This window comes from Ceratotherium simum, chromosome 11 (genome assembly GCF_057802395.1).
Source record: "Ceratotherium simum simum isolate JZ-2026a chromosome 11, ASM5780239v1, whole genome shotgun sequence".
Lineage (NCBI taxonomy): Eukaryota > Metazoa > Chordata > Mammalia > Perissodactyla > Rhinocerotidae > Ceratotherium > Ceratotherium simum.
The window spans coordinates 75,859,076-75,872,150 of record NC_141910.1 but is presented as its reverse complement, the minus strand read 5'-3'; the positions used below and the strand labels follow the sequence as shown (position 1 = coordinate 75,872,150).

Here is a 13,075-nt window from a genome sequence, read left to right as displayed (position 1 = left end):
CCTACCTTTTTCCCTTCAAGGAGGTGGGTCTGAGTTCTAACTCCCATCTCCTCCTCTGGCTGCCTTTGGATAATAAACCTCTTTCTTTGACAGAAACCTGGTGCTTCCAGCTTCTGGCCCTCCTGTGCGGCGGCTAAATGAACCTCTGTTTGTGTTCAGTAACATCATGACTGAAGACACCAGGACAGATCCACAACAGGATGAGGTAAAGGGGTGCCTCACTCTCACATTTCCCAGCTGCATTTCCTAGAGACTGAGGGAATGATGATGACCCTGGTCCTTGCTGCCTCCACACAGAGATAGCAGCAGTGTCTCTGAATGCATCTGATGCATATGTCACCTTCAGTGTAAATCTAGAGGAAATCCCAGGGCACTCCATCCCTTGTTTGGGAAATCTAGCTGTCAGTTTTTCCCTTTTCCTCTTCCCTGCGCATGCACTGTTGGTGAAAGAGACATTAGCTGCACTGACTCATACCCCTGGAGCAGTCCCACCAGAGCACCTGCTGAACTGCTTCCTGGGGGCCAACCCCTCACGCTGACGACTGACTCAACTCCCCCACTAACATCACCCCGAGTCTAATTTCAGTTGACACCACCACGAGGACCATTTCTGGACGGGGACTGGAGGCTGAGAGGAGGCCACTGCCAGGTGAGCACATGGACAAGAAAATAAAAACAAACACACACCGTGACCCTAAAAGGAGCGATTCCCCGTAGGAAGAGTTAGCAGGAGGGCTGGCGTGGGAATCCCCTCACGTCCCATGTACACGGATGAGGGCCAGTCTGAGCAACGAGAGACTCAGGGGTGGAAAATGTGCTCACCTCCCGCCCATCTCGCCATCGCTCACCTGGCCGGGTCGCCTCTGCCCCAGAACATTCCAGCAGGGCCCCCCCTCAGGCAACGCTGTTCCTCTGCAGGAAGATCCCCACGTCTCTGCAGGCTCCTCGTCTTCTGTGAGGCCATCGCGGTACAAGAGCGCCTCCTCACACTCTTCTCTCTGCACAGAACTTACAATATTCTGACAATTCCACAGCTACAGTCACTTCAAACACTGCGTCCCTCCGCCTGATCCTAAGCCCCGTTTGAACAGTCTCCGGTCCTCAGCAGATTCCTCATGTGAGGAGGGGAAGGGATGGATGAACGTCAGGCACTGCATCCCCCAGCGTCTGATCCCCATAAAGACCCCGACATTGGCAGCACTCCATGTCACCACATGGCTGTGGGAGAGCCCACACGTGACCTGAGGTTCCACTGGGAGAGCCGCCTGGAGCTCCCGCTGGTCCCTGCTGGACCACGTCCCTGCACCTGCTCTCTCTGCAGACTTTAACTTCATCCTTTCAGGGTCATAATCCACGACTGTGAGTATGAGGTTCTGAGTCCTGTGGTCCTTCTAGTGAATCGTCCTGAGGGAGGTCCTGGGGACCCCCATACATATTTTTTCCACGTTCCTGAAATCAGCATTTTATAATCACTGTACATTCAATATGAAAAGTTTTTGCTAAACTCTATCAAACATAATTTGTCCTCACTCTTTTGGTGATGATGTTAATATGGCTGGTCCCTAGTTCTCGTTGCTTCAATATATAGAGATGCAGGTTGCACTTTGAGTGTGTCCTCTGTAATGTGGGAAAAGAAAAAGAATGTTCCACCACAAGTCAGAAATCTGAGTGCTCTTCCCAAGAACAGAACAGACGCTGTGCCCGTCAGTCTCTCATCGTCTGTGTTTCAGCCCCAGACTCATTACCACTGAAATCCTTGTTCTGAATCCCTGCTCAACATTCCAAATTTAAACTTTTTAAAAAACTTTACCATAAAATTTTGTAAAGGGTGAGAACGTATTAATATTTCCTTGGCACTTTATTTCTCACAGTAAATGAGTCATTCAGGTACAAGTATATTTTCTTACTTGATACGCGGGCATCTGAGCCCACCCTGATTTTCTTCCACTGACACCAGCAAAACCAAACTTCTAGGTCTGTAGAGCTCAGCACCAGAGGCTGGACAAGACGGCCCCACAAGGAAGGGGGAGCCAGTGTTCTGGGGGCTCCTGCTTCCATTCACACAGAGCCAAAACACAGGCACAGTTTTCAGAAACAAAATACTATATATTATTAAATACGTAATTTATTGCATAGCAATTGATAAAGTCACAGATTTGGAATATGCAAATTATATTTTCATCATAAGTCTCCTTTCCTCCTTTGTTCATAAATATACAATAAAAGCGCCTGCTTCCCTTAAGTAGACAGAAGACTCCTCTGAACCCCTCAGTGTCACAGAGCTGGAGCAGTGACTTGCACACACTCTCACTCTTCACAGATCGGGACCAACAGTCCACACTGCGGACAGACTGCTGAACCGTCTGTGAACAATTCTGGCTTGAAGGATTTCCCTTAGTGTGAGGACAACAAAAACTAAGATCTCTGTTAACACTGCACTGTAAGCCACTGAATATGAACTTACTAAATAGTTAAAAAATAAAGTTTGTGTTTGTGAAAACAAAATATAACTGTTCCAAAAAACCATTCACACACACCAATGAGAACAGAAAGGGCTGGCCATGTTTCTACACTGATGTAGGTCATTAACTCCAAATTCATACAAAGTTAACATTATTACACTGTTATCACAGGAAACTGAGACCCAGTGAGACAGGCCCATAGACAGAAGGCCCAAGTAACTTACAGGTGGTGAGAATGAACCACAGCGACAATCCCCTGGTGTCCATCAGCTCAGACGTGGTCAGAGCTGTGTGCACGGGGCAGGGACCAGGACGTGTTATCTTACACAAGCTCGTCCACTGCTCCTCTCGGCCCCACCACCACCAGGCCTGCTGTCCACCTCCACTCTCACTCACCATGCCCTCCCACCACTCTCTGTGTTCACGCATTAACCGGCCCAGTGTGTTTTTACTGTCTGTGAATCACCTCATGACATAGTGAACTCCTGAAGCCATACCACTGAACACTCTGAATGGGTAATTTTCAGAAATGCATAACTGGGCATGCTGTCATATACAGTAAGCTTAAAATTTGACTTAACATGGGATGCAATTTTCTTCTTCTTCTGCTTTTTTTTTTTTGCTGAGGAAGATTCGGCCTGAGCTAACATCTGTGCCAATCTTACTCTATTTTGTATGTGGGCTGCCGCCACGGCATGGCCAACAACAAGTGGAGTAGGTCCATGCCCCGCAACCAAATCTGGGCAGCCGAAGTGGAGTGCACCAAACTTAACCACTAGGCCACAGGGCCGGCCCCATGAGATGCTATTTATTAAGTCACCTTTTATGTTCAATACAGAAGTTTACCACAAGAAGAAGAGACTGGAAAAAACTTCAGGTTAAAAGTTACAGATTTATCTAGAAGATGCTATTGACTCACTTCTAGAACTAATGTCTACTAATCTCTACTAAGTTTACCATTGTCTATGAAAACATTACATATCTGGATTTCAAGATCTAATTTTACAGTCTATCAAAGCATCACCTTTTAAGCTGCTAAATATAAGTGCTTTCACACAGACAATTTCTTTTTCTTTTTGAAATCTGAAAATTATGTTTCACAGGGGAAAAAATTTTGTTAAAATTAAGACAACTATTCACAAACTATTTTTTCAGAACAAAATCAAGACCCAATAACATTCCCTTTACTGAACATTCTATTTTTAAAAATTTGGCTCTTTACTCACCTGTCACTCTCAAGCTAGTTCCAGACTGGACGGAAACCAAGGGCGTCCTGTCTCTGAGTCAGGATAAAGAGGCTATTACAAAGGGAGAGTACATCTGTCCTAATAAAATTGATAGCATTATGAGCACCCAAATGCAAAAAAACCAAAATGTGAAACTTAGGAATATAATCAATCTTTGCATTTGTCATAAAAACCTTTTAGTTAACACAGCTAAATAGTAATTGAATATTCTATTTGTAATCTTACATCCTGAAGAACAAACTCTAAGGCTCATTCCACACACACCTTACGTGGGACCCTGACCTCGTGGCCACTATTATGTCGTGACATTCGTGGCTATAATGGAAAAGCAGAGTCGCCCCTAACCTGTTTCGTCCCAGGGCCAAGTCTGTGCCATGTTCACAGCCATCAGTTCATTACACTGAGACGTGTTTCTTCAAGACCTTGCTCCCAAGGTCTGGTCGACAGTTTCCGCTGGCCCAGGGTTTCCTCGTCTCAGCACTGCTGACACTTTGGGTCAGATCATCCCTTGTTTGGGGGCTGCCCTGGGCACTGCAGGGTGTTCAGCTGCATCCCGGGACGCACCCCCTCCGGTAACAACCAGTGTCACCAAACTGCCCCACACCCTGGGGGCAAGATCGCCCTGGGCTGAGAAAACACCGTGACAGGAGGTGATGGTGCCCAGGCATGGACAGCACTCTTTATTACAGTCGTCCCCTTATCCTGGGGCACACGTCCCGGGAACCCCGATGGAGGCCTGAAGCCACAGACAGTACTAAACCCTACACATACTATGTTTTCTCCTGTACACACAACCCGTGATAAAGTTTAATTTATAAATTAGGCACAGGAAGAGACTAATGGCGCTTTGGGGCCATTACTGAGTAAAATAAGGGTTCCTTGAACACAAGCACTGAACTACCTTGACTGCTGGTCTGATAATCCAGACAGCTACGATGTGAACAACGGGCGTGCAGTGTCTATGGCGAGGAGCCACTGGACAAAGGCATGACCCACGTCCCAGGCAGGACACAGCAGGACGGCAGGAGATTTCATCATGCCACTCAGAACTCCATGCAATTTAAAACTTATGAATTGTTTATTTCTGGAATTTTCCACTGAAAATTTTGGGACTGTGGTTGACCTCGGGTAACTGAAACCAAGGCAAGTGAAACCACAGATACGGGGGACTTTTGTATTTAATTTAACATTTTTATATTCATTGAATGTGTTATAATTGATAATAATCAAAGAGATGATGTGAGCTCCTTGGCAAATCACGAAAGGCTCTGCACAGACACCAGCTGTGTACATGGCCGACCCAGAGAGACTCTGACGTCCTACAGACAGACGCAGGGTAACGGACACCTGGGTGGACATCAGGGTTTGTTCTAAAAGCCAGCTTCAGAGTGTGTTCTACAATGTGGACGTCGCAGTAAAGAACCATCGTGACACACACGGCTCGGCTGCTGAACAGGTGGCCCGTGATGTGGACCCCGGGAGAACACGGGAGGAAAAGCAGCCCAACACCACAGCAGCTGCTGGCTCACTCTTCCTTTCTTCTCCTCTTCCTTTCTTTCCTCTTCTCTTCTAAGTTCTTCAGGTCGGTCATCACATTCAAAGTCTTTCGCACCCACATAACCTACAAGTAACCGTTTACAGACAGGTTAGAACTGTGGAGCGTACACGTGTAAAGAAAACTAAAAGGTGAAACCTGCAGCACACGTACCACGATGATCATGGCGTTCAACAGCAGCGGCGCTGAGAACACTAACGAAATGAACATCCCCCTTGAATCGAAATACTGGTATTTTGAAAACAACCTGTTTTAAGAAATAATTAAAAATTACTTGGTGTAACAAAACAATGTTTTTAGCGATATTCTCTATTTAACATCAGGCTTTTGGAGAGCTCTCACGTCAACTAAGGCAGAACTGCCTACCCCACACTCAGATCCTTTACAATCCCTACTTTGCTGTCCAAACTGCGATGCCCACTGTGAAGAAACACAGCCGACCCCACGGGGAAGAGGGAGGATGACGGTGGGAGCGCTCACGATCAATCAGGATTTTCCTCGGCAAGGTGAACACTTGCGCACAATGCTCCTCTGGTCACAGCGACCTGCACACCAACTATAACACGCTGCCGACCTGAGACTCTTCAACCCTGCACAGTGACAACCTGATACGTCCCACAAGTGAGGCAACAGCAGCAGCTGGGTGGAGCCCACAGCTGCTCTAAGTCAGTGTGGAGCTGGCACCTCCCCTGCTGAATTCTGACGGCCACCTCATGGGGCTGGGGGGGCGGGTACGCTGCCTCCTCACAGGAGGGGCGGGGCGGGTGGGGCCCGGGGCAGGCAGGTAACAGCGCACCCATGGGCAGGGCCTGCATGCAGGCGTTCCTCTCAAGGGCCAGGGCCGGCACTGGAGTCACGATCTTTAACTCAGAGACACACAGTCACCAGGACCCTGCTGTGCACCAGCCATGGGCATCATCACCGCAGCGAAAGGTCAAAACCCTTAGTGAGAGCTCACGTCCAGAGAGCTGGAGCTCAGACGACCAGGAGACAGTCCAAACTCGCCTGCTGTGACTAACACTATAAAGAAAGACACGGTGGGCGGGCTGCAAACATGCGTGGGGGCCAGGGAAGGCTCCCTGAGTCTCGACAGGGGCCTAAGGGCCACCAGGCACAGTGGCTGGCGTGTGGCTGTAAGACTCTGCCCTGAGACCCGCTCTGGTCCAAGAGGGCCAGGGGCTGGGACGGGGGAGGGGGCTGCTGCTGTCACCACCCGAGGGAGGGCCGGGGGGGATGGGAAGGCTATGCCCACGGTTTCTTCCAAAGGCAGCAGCCACGGGACCTGCTGTGGAATTTCTGAGAGGCGTCTCAGGTCTCTGGCAAAGACACCGGGAGGAGGAGCTGCCGTCACGGAGGGAGCAGAGGCTCTGAGGACAGCTCCGGAAGCGGGCAGAGCAGTCGGATGGACATCCAGGTAGTGAGGTGGAGAACTGGGCACTCCAATGTCCAGAGACCAGAGACACAAGGAGGAGACGGCAAACAGGTGAGGAGGCAGCGGCTGGGGAGGGAGGAGGAAGCAGGCCACCCTGAGACCAGCGCCTGGTGTTTTCAGGAGGAGCCGTAAGGTCAGGTAAACCGAGGACCAAGGTTAACCGTGGGCAGAGCAATGCTGTCCTGTAGGACAAGACAGACCGGGACCACCGTCCATGTTCCGTCTGGAGGAGCCTGTGACACGGGGCAGGGGCTGGAGAGTCTAAGACGAGACTGTTTGCTTTATGTTCTTGAGCTGGTGTGCGCAGTTCCAGAGGGAAACACCAAGGACGCAGGAGACGAGGAGATGGGGGTACATCTCCACCACGCAGGCAGGGGGACGCATGAAGGAGGATGTGGGAGGACGAGGGGAGGAGAGGGGCGAGGACACGAGGGTGGGGAGGAGAGGGGCGAGGACGGGGTGGTGTGGAGGAGAGGGGCGAGGACGGGGGTGGTGTGGAGGAGAGGGGCGAGGACGGGGAGGTGTGGAGGAGAGGCGTGAGGACGGCGCGGGGGCGGGGGTGTGGAGGAGAGGGGCGGGGCGAGGACGAGGGTGGGGAGGAGAGGGGCGAGGACTGCAGGGGGTTGTGTGGAGGAGAGGGGTGAGGACAGGGGCAGGGGTGTGTGGAGGAGAGGGGTGAGGACGGCGGGGGAGGTGTGGAGGAGAGGGGCGAGGACGGGACGGGTGGGGAGGAGAGGGGTGAGGACAGGGGCAGGGGTGTGTGGAGGAGAGGGGTGAGGACGGCGGGGGAGGTGTGGAGGAGAGGGGCGAGGATGGGGACGGGTGGGGGAGGAGAGGGGTGAGGACAGGGGCAGGGGGTGTGTGGAGGAGAGGGGCAAGGACGGGGCGGGGAGGTGTGGAGGAGAGGGGCGAGGACGGCGCGGGGGGTGGGGAGGAGAGGGGAGAGGCACAGCAAACCACGACCTGCCAGGGCTCAGGGAGCTTCTGAAAGGGCCAGAGGTCGTGTCCAGGCTCTGCCGCCAAGAGGCAATGTCTTCAACTTGTCATTGCTGAGAGTCTAGTAGTTTTTCTTTTTTAAATTTTTTTTTTAATTTTACATTTAAAAATGTGGCTCAGCTGTTAAGTGCGTGCGCTCCACTTCCGCGGCCCCGGGTTTGCAGGTTTGCATCCTGGGCATGCACAGACGCACTGCTTATCAAGCCACGCTGTGGCGGCATCCTATATAAAGTATAGGAAGACGGGCACAGATGTTAGCCCAGGGCCAGTCTTCCTCAGCTAAAAAGAGGATTGGCAACAGATGTTAGCTGAGGGCTGGTCTTCCTCACCAAAAAAAAAAAAGTGAAAACCATTTTTAGCTCACAGGCCATATAAAAACAGTGGGCCAGCTGTGGCCTGTGGGCCACTGTTTGCAAACCCCATCTGGAGAAACGTCATGGGTTGTCTGGCTGTGAAAACGCCCCACCCGACACAGAAGGCCGAGCCTCCTCGGTGAGCACACCGTGTCTTGTTCACGCGTGGTGCAGGCCTGAGCTCCACCAGGGGTGGGTCTGACACTCCACAGGAGGAAGGGAGAGATGGAAGGAGGAACAGGAGCAGGTGGGGGAGCAGAGGGGGAAGATGAGGGCCTGTGGGTCTAGATCCCAGGGCAGACACTGGCGGGAGTCGTCAGAGGGGGAGTGCGCAGGGCACAGGAAGTGGTGGTTCAGGGTGCCCTGACCGAGGTTACAAAGAGGGCCAGGGAGCCCAGGCCGCAGGAGTGAGGGCAGAGCTGCCATCCAAGGAACCCCAGTCCAGAGCCCGGGAGGAAGGAGGACGGGACAGAGCTCCCCGAGAATCAGGATTCCAGGAGCGTGGCCAGGAGGAACAGCGGAACACTCCAGGGAGGGGGCTGCCTGGGATTCACCGCCACAGGAATACTCGGAGGCCTGGAGACTGGACACAGCAGGTCCAGGGAGGGCGGGAGAGGCCTCACAGCGACCACCCTCCACTCTGACCACGTGTGGACCGAGCTCCCTCTACTAGGACACTTTCCTTATTCTGCGGCTACAGTTACTTCCCAGCAGCCCACACCCCTCGCTCTGTCAGGAGCTGTGCCAACCGTCCTCAGCGGGGACCGCCCAGTCAGACAGGTCACCCGTCCTCACATGTCTGAGGAGCTGCTCTCGAACCTCCACCTGCCAGCGCAGGGTGCCCAGCCCCCGGGCTCAGCGCCTGGGTGTCTGTCTCCTCCGAGTCCTGCGTCTGTGTGGAACGCTCCAGGGGGACAGACCCCCGCGGGTATGAGTCCCAGAACAGGGTCAATGGGACAGGGGCTGGGTTACCTCCAGTTCATGGCCGCCACTTCATTGATATATTCAGCACAGTAGACTAAAGTCACTGCAAGAGAAAGAAACCGCGCGTTAGAGCTTAGGGGACTGGTCACTGATCCTCAGAGAGTCCTACATTCTCCACAACAGAATGCTGAACACAAATGTGACAGAAGAGCGAGAGTCTAGTGGGAAACGTCACTTCCATTTTGGACATAACGTGAGGTGAGACTGTCACACTGTCCAACAACAGGACACGCCCACTTCACAGAGGGGAAAACCAAGCTCAGGCTACCTCCGAGTCCCGAGGGTCTCGGGACTCGGCTCCACCACGCAGAGCCGTCCAGCAGGCGTGCAGCGTGACTGGGTCCAGGTCCTCCGCCAGGAAACCAGGTGCCTGCCACGCTCTGCCATTTGCCGGATTTCCTACGCTACCCGTCACCATGCGGTCGCACGCGACATGGTGCAGCAGAAAGCCAGGAGCCCTGAGACCCGGGCCTTACTGCTGCCTGCTTTCCAGCCCCACAACTCCGCACAACAGGGGCGGCCCTCGGGGGCTGACGCTTGCAGCGGCCAGCCCCAGGTGCCCACGGTGGCAGGGAACAGCTGCGGCTGACCTGGCCGGGCGACCTGCTCACAGCTCCACCTACACAGGGACCACGGGGACGGCGGGGGTGCTGCCGTCCACCCAGGAGACGAGACCTCAAGCTTGCCTCCCCGCCACGTGCTGCCAATACGCAGAGCTGCACAAAAATCAGAGCACGTGAAGACGGGAACCTGAAACCCCCGCTTCCCTGCTCAGCTAAGCTAAAATGTGCAAACCTCCCGCTCTGACCCACACCAGAAGGATCACACCAGGGGTCAGCAACCTCTTGACTCTCCCTCCATGAGTGGACCCGATGGGGCACACCAAGGCAGCAAAAGAAAAGGGACAGAGGACAGAGAGGCTGGAGCGGGGAAGGGCGCCACCTCCACCAGCTACTCCCCATCTGAGAACATGAGGGCTCAGGACCCAGGGACCTGGGAGTTAGCAAACCTCCGTTTCACTCGTAAAAATGCGGCAAATAACACCCAAATCTTAGGTTAGTTGAGGAATCAAATGAGTCATAAGATTTGTAAATGCACTTAGAAGAGCATCTATTATCCCCAAGCGTGAAAACAGTCACCCTCTCTTCATCCTAGAAAATAACCCTTAAGTTTACAAAAGTGTCTCAATTACATCAGCCCATCCAATCAGGCCACCGCCTTTCTTACAGGTACCCGCTGCAGGGCCTTTGCACATATTCCCATTGCAGGGGGTGTGCATTCCAGCGCTCACAGACTTGCTGCAGGGCTCAGTCCCATGTACCTTTATATCTGGGTTTCCATGTTACTGCAGAGACTTGCATCAGGCCCCTCCCTGAGCTCTGGCCCTTTCCTCCACAACAACCGTCACAGAGTGACAACTCAGTGAAGCTGGCCTGCTCGGCTCTAGCGGCTGAGGAGTGTCTGTTCTGTTCTCCACTGTCCCCCGACACTCCTTAGCACACGGATCTCACGTAAGGAAACGCAGCAACTCCACTGACCCCTCATGTGCACAGGACTCTCGTGCAGTGCCAGAGCTCCCGCCCTGCACGAGGCCGGCCACCAGCCTTATTTAAGACGAGCTGCTGCGTTCTGTAAACCATTGAGCAAGACCTCCAGCGTCTCCCCACGTCCACAACATCACCAGGCTCACGCGGCCTCTGAGGCCCCGCCGCCCTCTCCATCGGGGCACCTCTCCTCGACTGGGCCTGAGAGGCTCAGCTCCTGCAGGGCTGGCGGCTTCGCTGACACCTGACCCACCTGTCCGTCCACGGGCACCCCCGTACTTCAGCCTCCTGCTCTCCTCCGGGTGCCTTCACCCCAGATCTCACGCCTGGGCCAGAGACCTGGTCCTCACCGTCTACTGAACCTTTTACTCACTCTTTACGCCTGGGACCACGACTATATTTTTTCCCTGTAATCTTTCTCAATCCTTCCACGCAACAACCCTTCTCCTTCTCTAAATCCCTGTAGCCCTTATCTTTAAAACTGATTTGGGCAAAGAGTTAAGTCGTTTAATGCCCAGAACTTCCCTCCTGTTTGCACTCTCCCCTCGAGAGGAGCAGCGAGGCCACGCCCACGGGGGAGACACTTCGTGAAGACATGAGCTTCACTAAACCAGACTCTTCTAGTGTAACTGGTGTGGAGACCCTGCCCCGCACACAGCAGGGGCTCAACAGACTCCTTTCAAATTCAGTGTCCAAAACCTACTTTATCTTTACAGTTCCCAAGAGTGAAATCCGGAAGCGCCCTGAAATCAAGGTCGAACACAGACAGAGGGGTTGGGACATCTTACAGAAATATCTGCAGCACGTGGTGAGGACGGAGAGCGCACACACTGCCCACCACACGGCGCCTGAGGACAGGGTTCCCTGACTCCACTCACCTAGGCACAGGAAGTGCCCGACCTGCAGTCGGTACCTCTGGGAGGACAGGCAGGTGAGCAGCAGGCAGAGCACGTGGAAGCCGGCCAGGCCCAGGAGCCAGGGCTCCGTCCAGTCCGTCTGCTGCAGGTCACAGAGAGAAACGCGTCATCCACGTGCCAGGGGGCAGGCCTCACGTCCCCTGGGCAGCGAGGTCGGTGCCCTCACTAGTGGGCGCTCCCGGGGCCGGTGGGCAGGCGTCCAGAGAGCCCCCAGGCCTCGCAGAAATCCGGGGGGCAGGGGGCTCCATGGGAGGAGGGAAACAGGAGCCCCTGCACGGCAACCGCGGCCAGGACTTGGAAGAGGGCGCCCTGGGAAGGCTCACGCACGGGGCTGACTGAGCCACGAGCAGGCTGCCTGGGAACAGAACCGCGCTCCTCGGCTGGCGCAGCCCGAGGATCACGGCCCGTGCGGCGGGGAGGAAGGTAAGGACCCGTGCAGGGGTGCACCTGGCCTCCCCTGAGCCACGTCGAGCTCCTTGCCTAGCACTTAAGGCCTCGGGAAATCTGAGCCAAGACATGCCTGCCTCCAACCTTTCTGCCACACCCCGCCCTCCAACAGCGCTGCGCTCTCAGGCCTCCCGACTCCACGGGGGGGCGGGCTCAGCTCCCCCCACATGCTGACCCCAGCCCTGCCCGGACCAGGCCAGACCTGCCTCAGCCGCAGGGCTAAGTCCGCCCCTCCCGCACGCACAGCGGACACGCGACAGCCTGCGCACGGCGAGCTGGCCAAAGGCTGGCTGTGACCATCAGTGTGCGGGCCCGGGGCCAGGAAGAGGGGCGAGCGGGAAGGCGCGCAGAGCGGCCGGTCCACACCGCCCGGACCACTCGGCCCAGGCCCGCCCCTCACACCCCGCCCCCACTCAAGCCCGGGCCCTATCACACCACCCCCACCAAGGCCCCGCCCACCAGTCGGCCACCGCCCACAGTACCAGGCCCCGCCCACCACTCAGCCCCGCGCGCACCACCAGGCCGCGCCCCCACTAAGCACCGCCCCCATGGCCCAGGCCCCGCCCCGCCCATGTAGTCGGCGTCCATGGCGGACGCCGGGAAGCCGAGCGCGGCCCCAACCGCGAGCGCCCAAGCTGGCAAGCAGGGAGTAGCGAGTTACCGCGATCACGGCGGGAATGCTAACGGGGAAAGAGCTGACTGAGAAGGCGGACGGCATCGTCCCCGGAAAGGGCCTCCCTCAGCACCGCCGCCGGCCGGCCCAACCCCGCCTGGTTACCACTCTGGCGTCTCCTCTCGCGACATCTCCACTTGTCGCGAGATCTGCACTGTCGGGGTGGGGAGTGGCAGTAGCCTGTCATCTCGCGATATCTCCGGTGACTGTTCCAGGTCCACATCTCGCGCTGCCCGTGGAATTAAATATAACAAGAACGCTACCGCCGAGCTGCGAGCTGGGTGGGAGTGTCCAGTTCTCCTGCGGCTGTAGCGGGGGCGGGAGGGGGCGGTGTCCGCGCGCCCGGGACCCCGGGGACCGGGTTGACCTCGGGGGACGGAGGAGACAGTGGGCTCGCCCGGGTGCCCGGGCCGGGGAGGGACCAGCCCTCGGCTCCAGCCACGTCGGGCCCGGGCGTCGCCGTCA

The 13,075-nt window shown here is 55.3% G+C and overlaps 1 protein-coding gene across 1 annotated transcript; it reads right to left on the bottom strand.

Annotated features, from left to right (window-relative positions):
- Positions 1 to 4,763: 4,763 nt before the first annotated feature.
- TMEM18 (transmembrane protein 18) lies at positions 4,764 to 12,725 on the bottom strand. The gene is made up of 5 exons (XM_087437205.1): positions 12,599 to 12,725; positions 11,452 to 11,572; positions 9,018 to 9,072; positions 5,418 to 5,511; positions 4,764 to 5,330 (listed from the first exon to the last, which is right to left on the bottom strand). The coding sequence occupies exons 1-5, from the start codon at positions 12,653 to 12,655 to the stop codon at positions 5,235 to 5,237; spliced, it is 423 nt and encodes a 140-aa protein (XP_087293331.1). The 5' UTR covers positions 12,656 to 12,725; the 3' UTR covers positions 4,764 to 5,234.
- Positions 12,726 to 13,075: the final 350 nt, after the last annotated feature.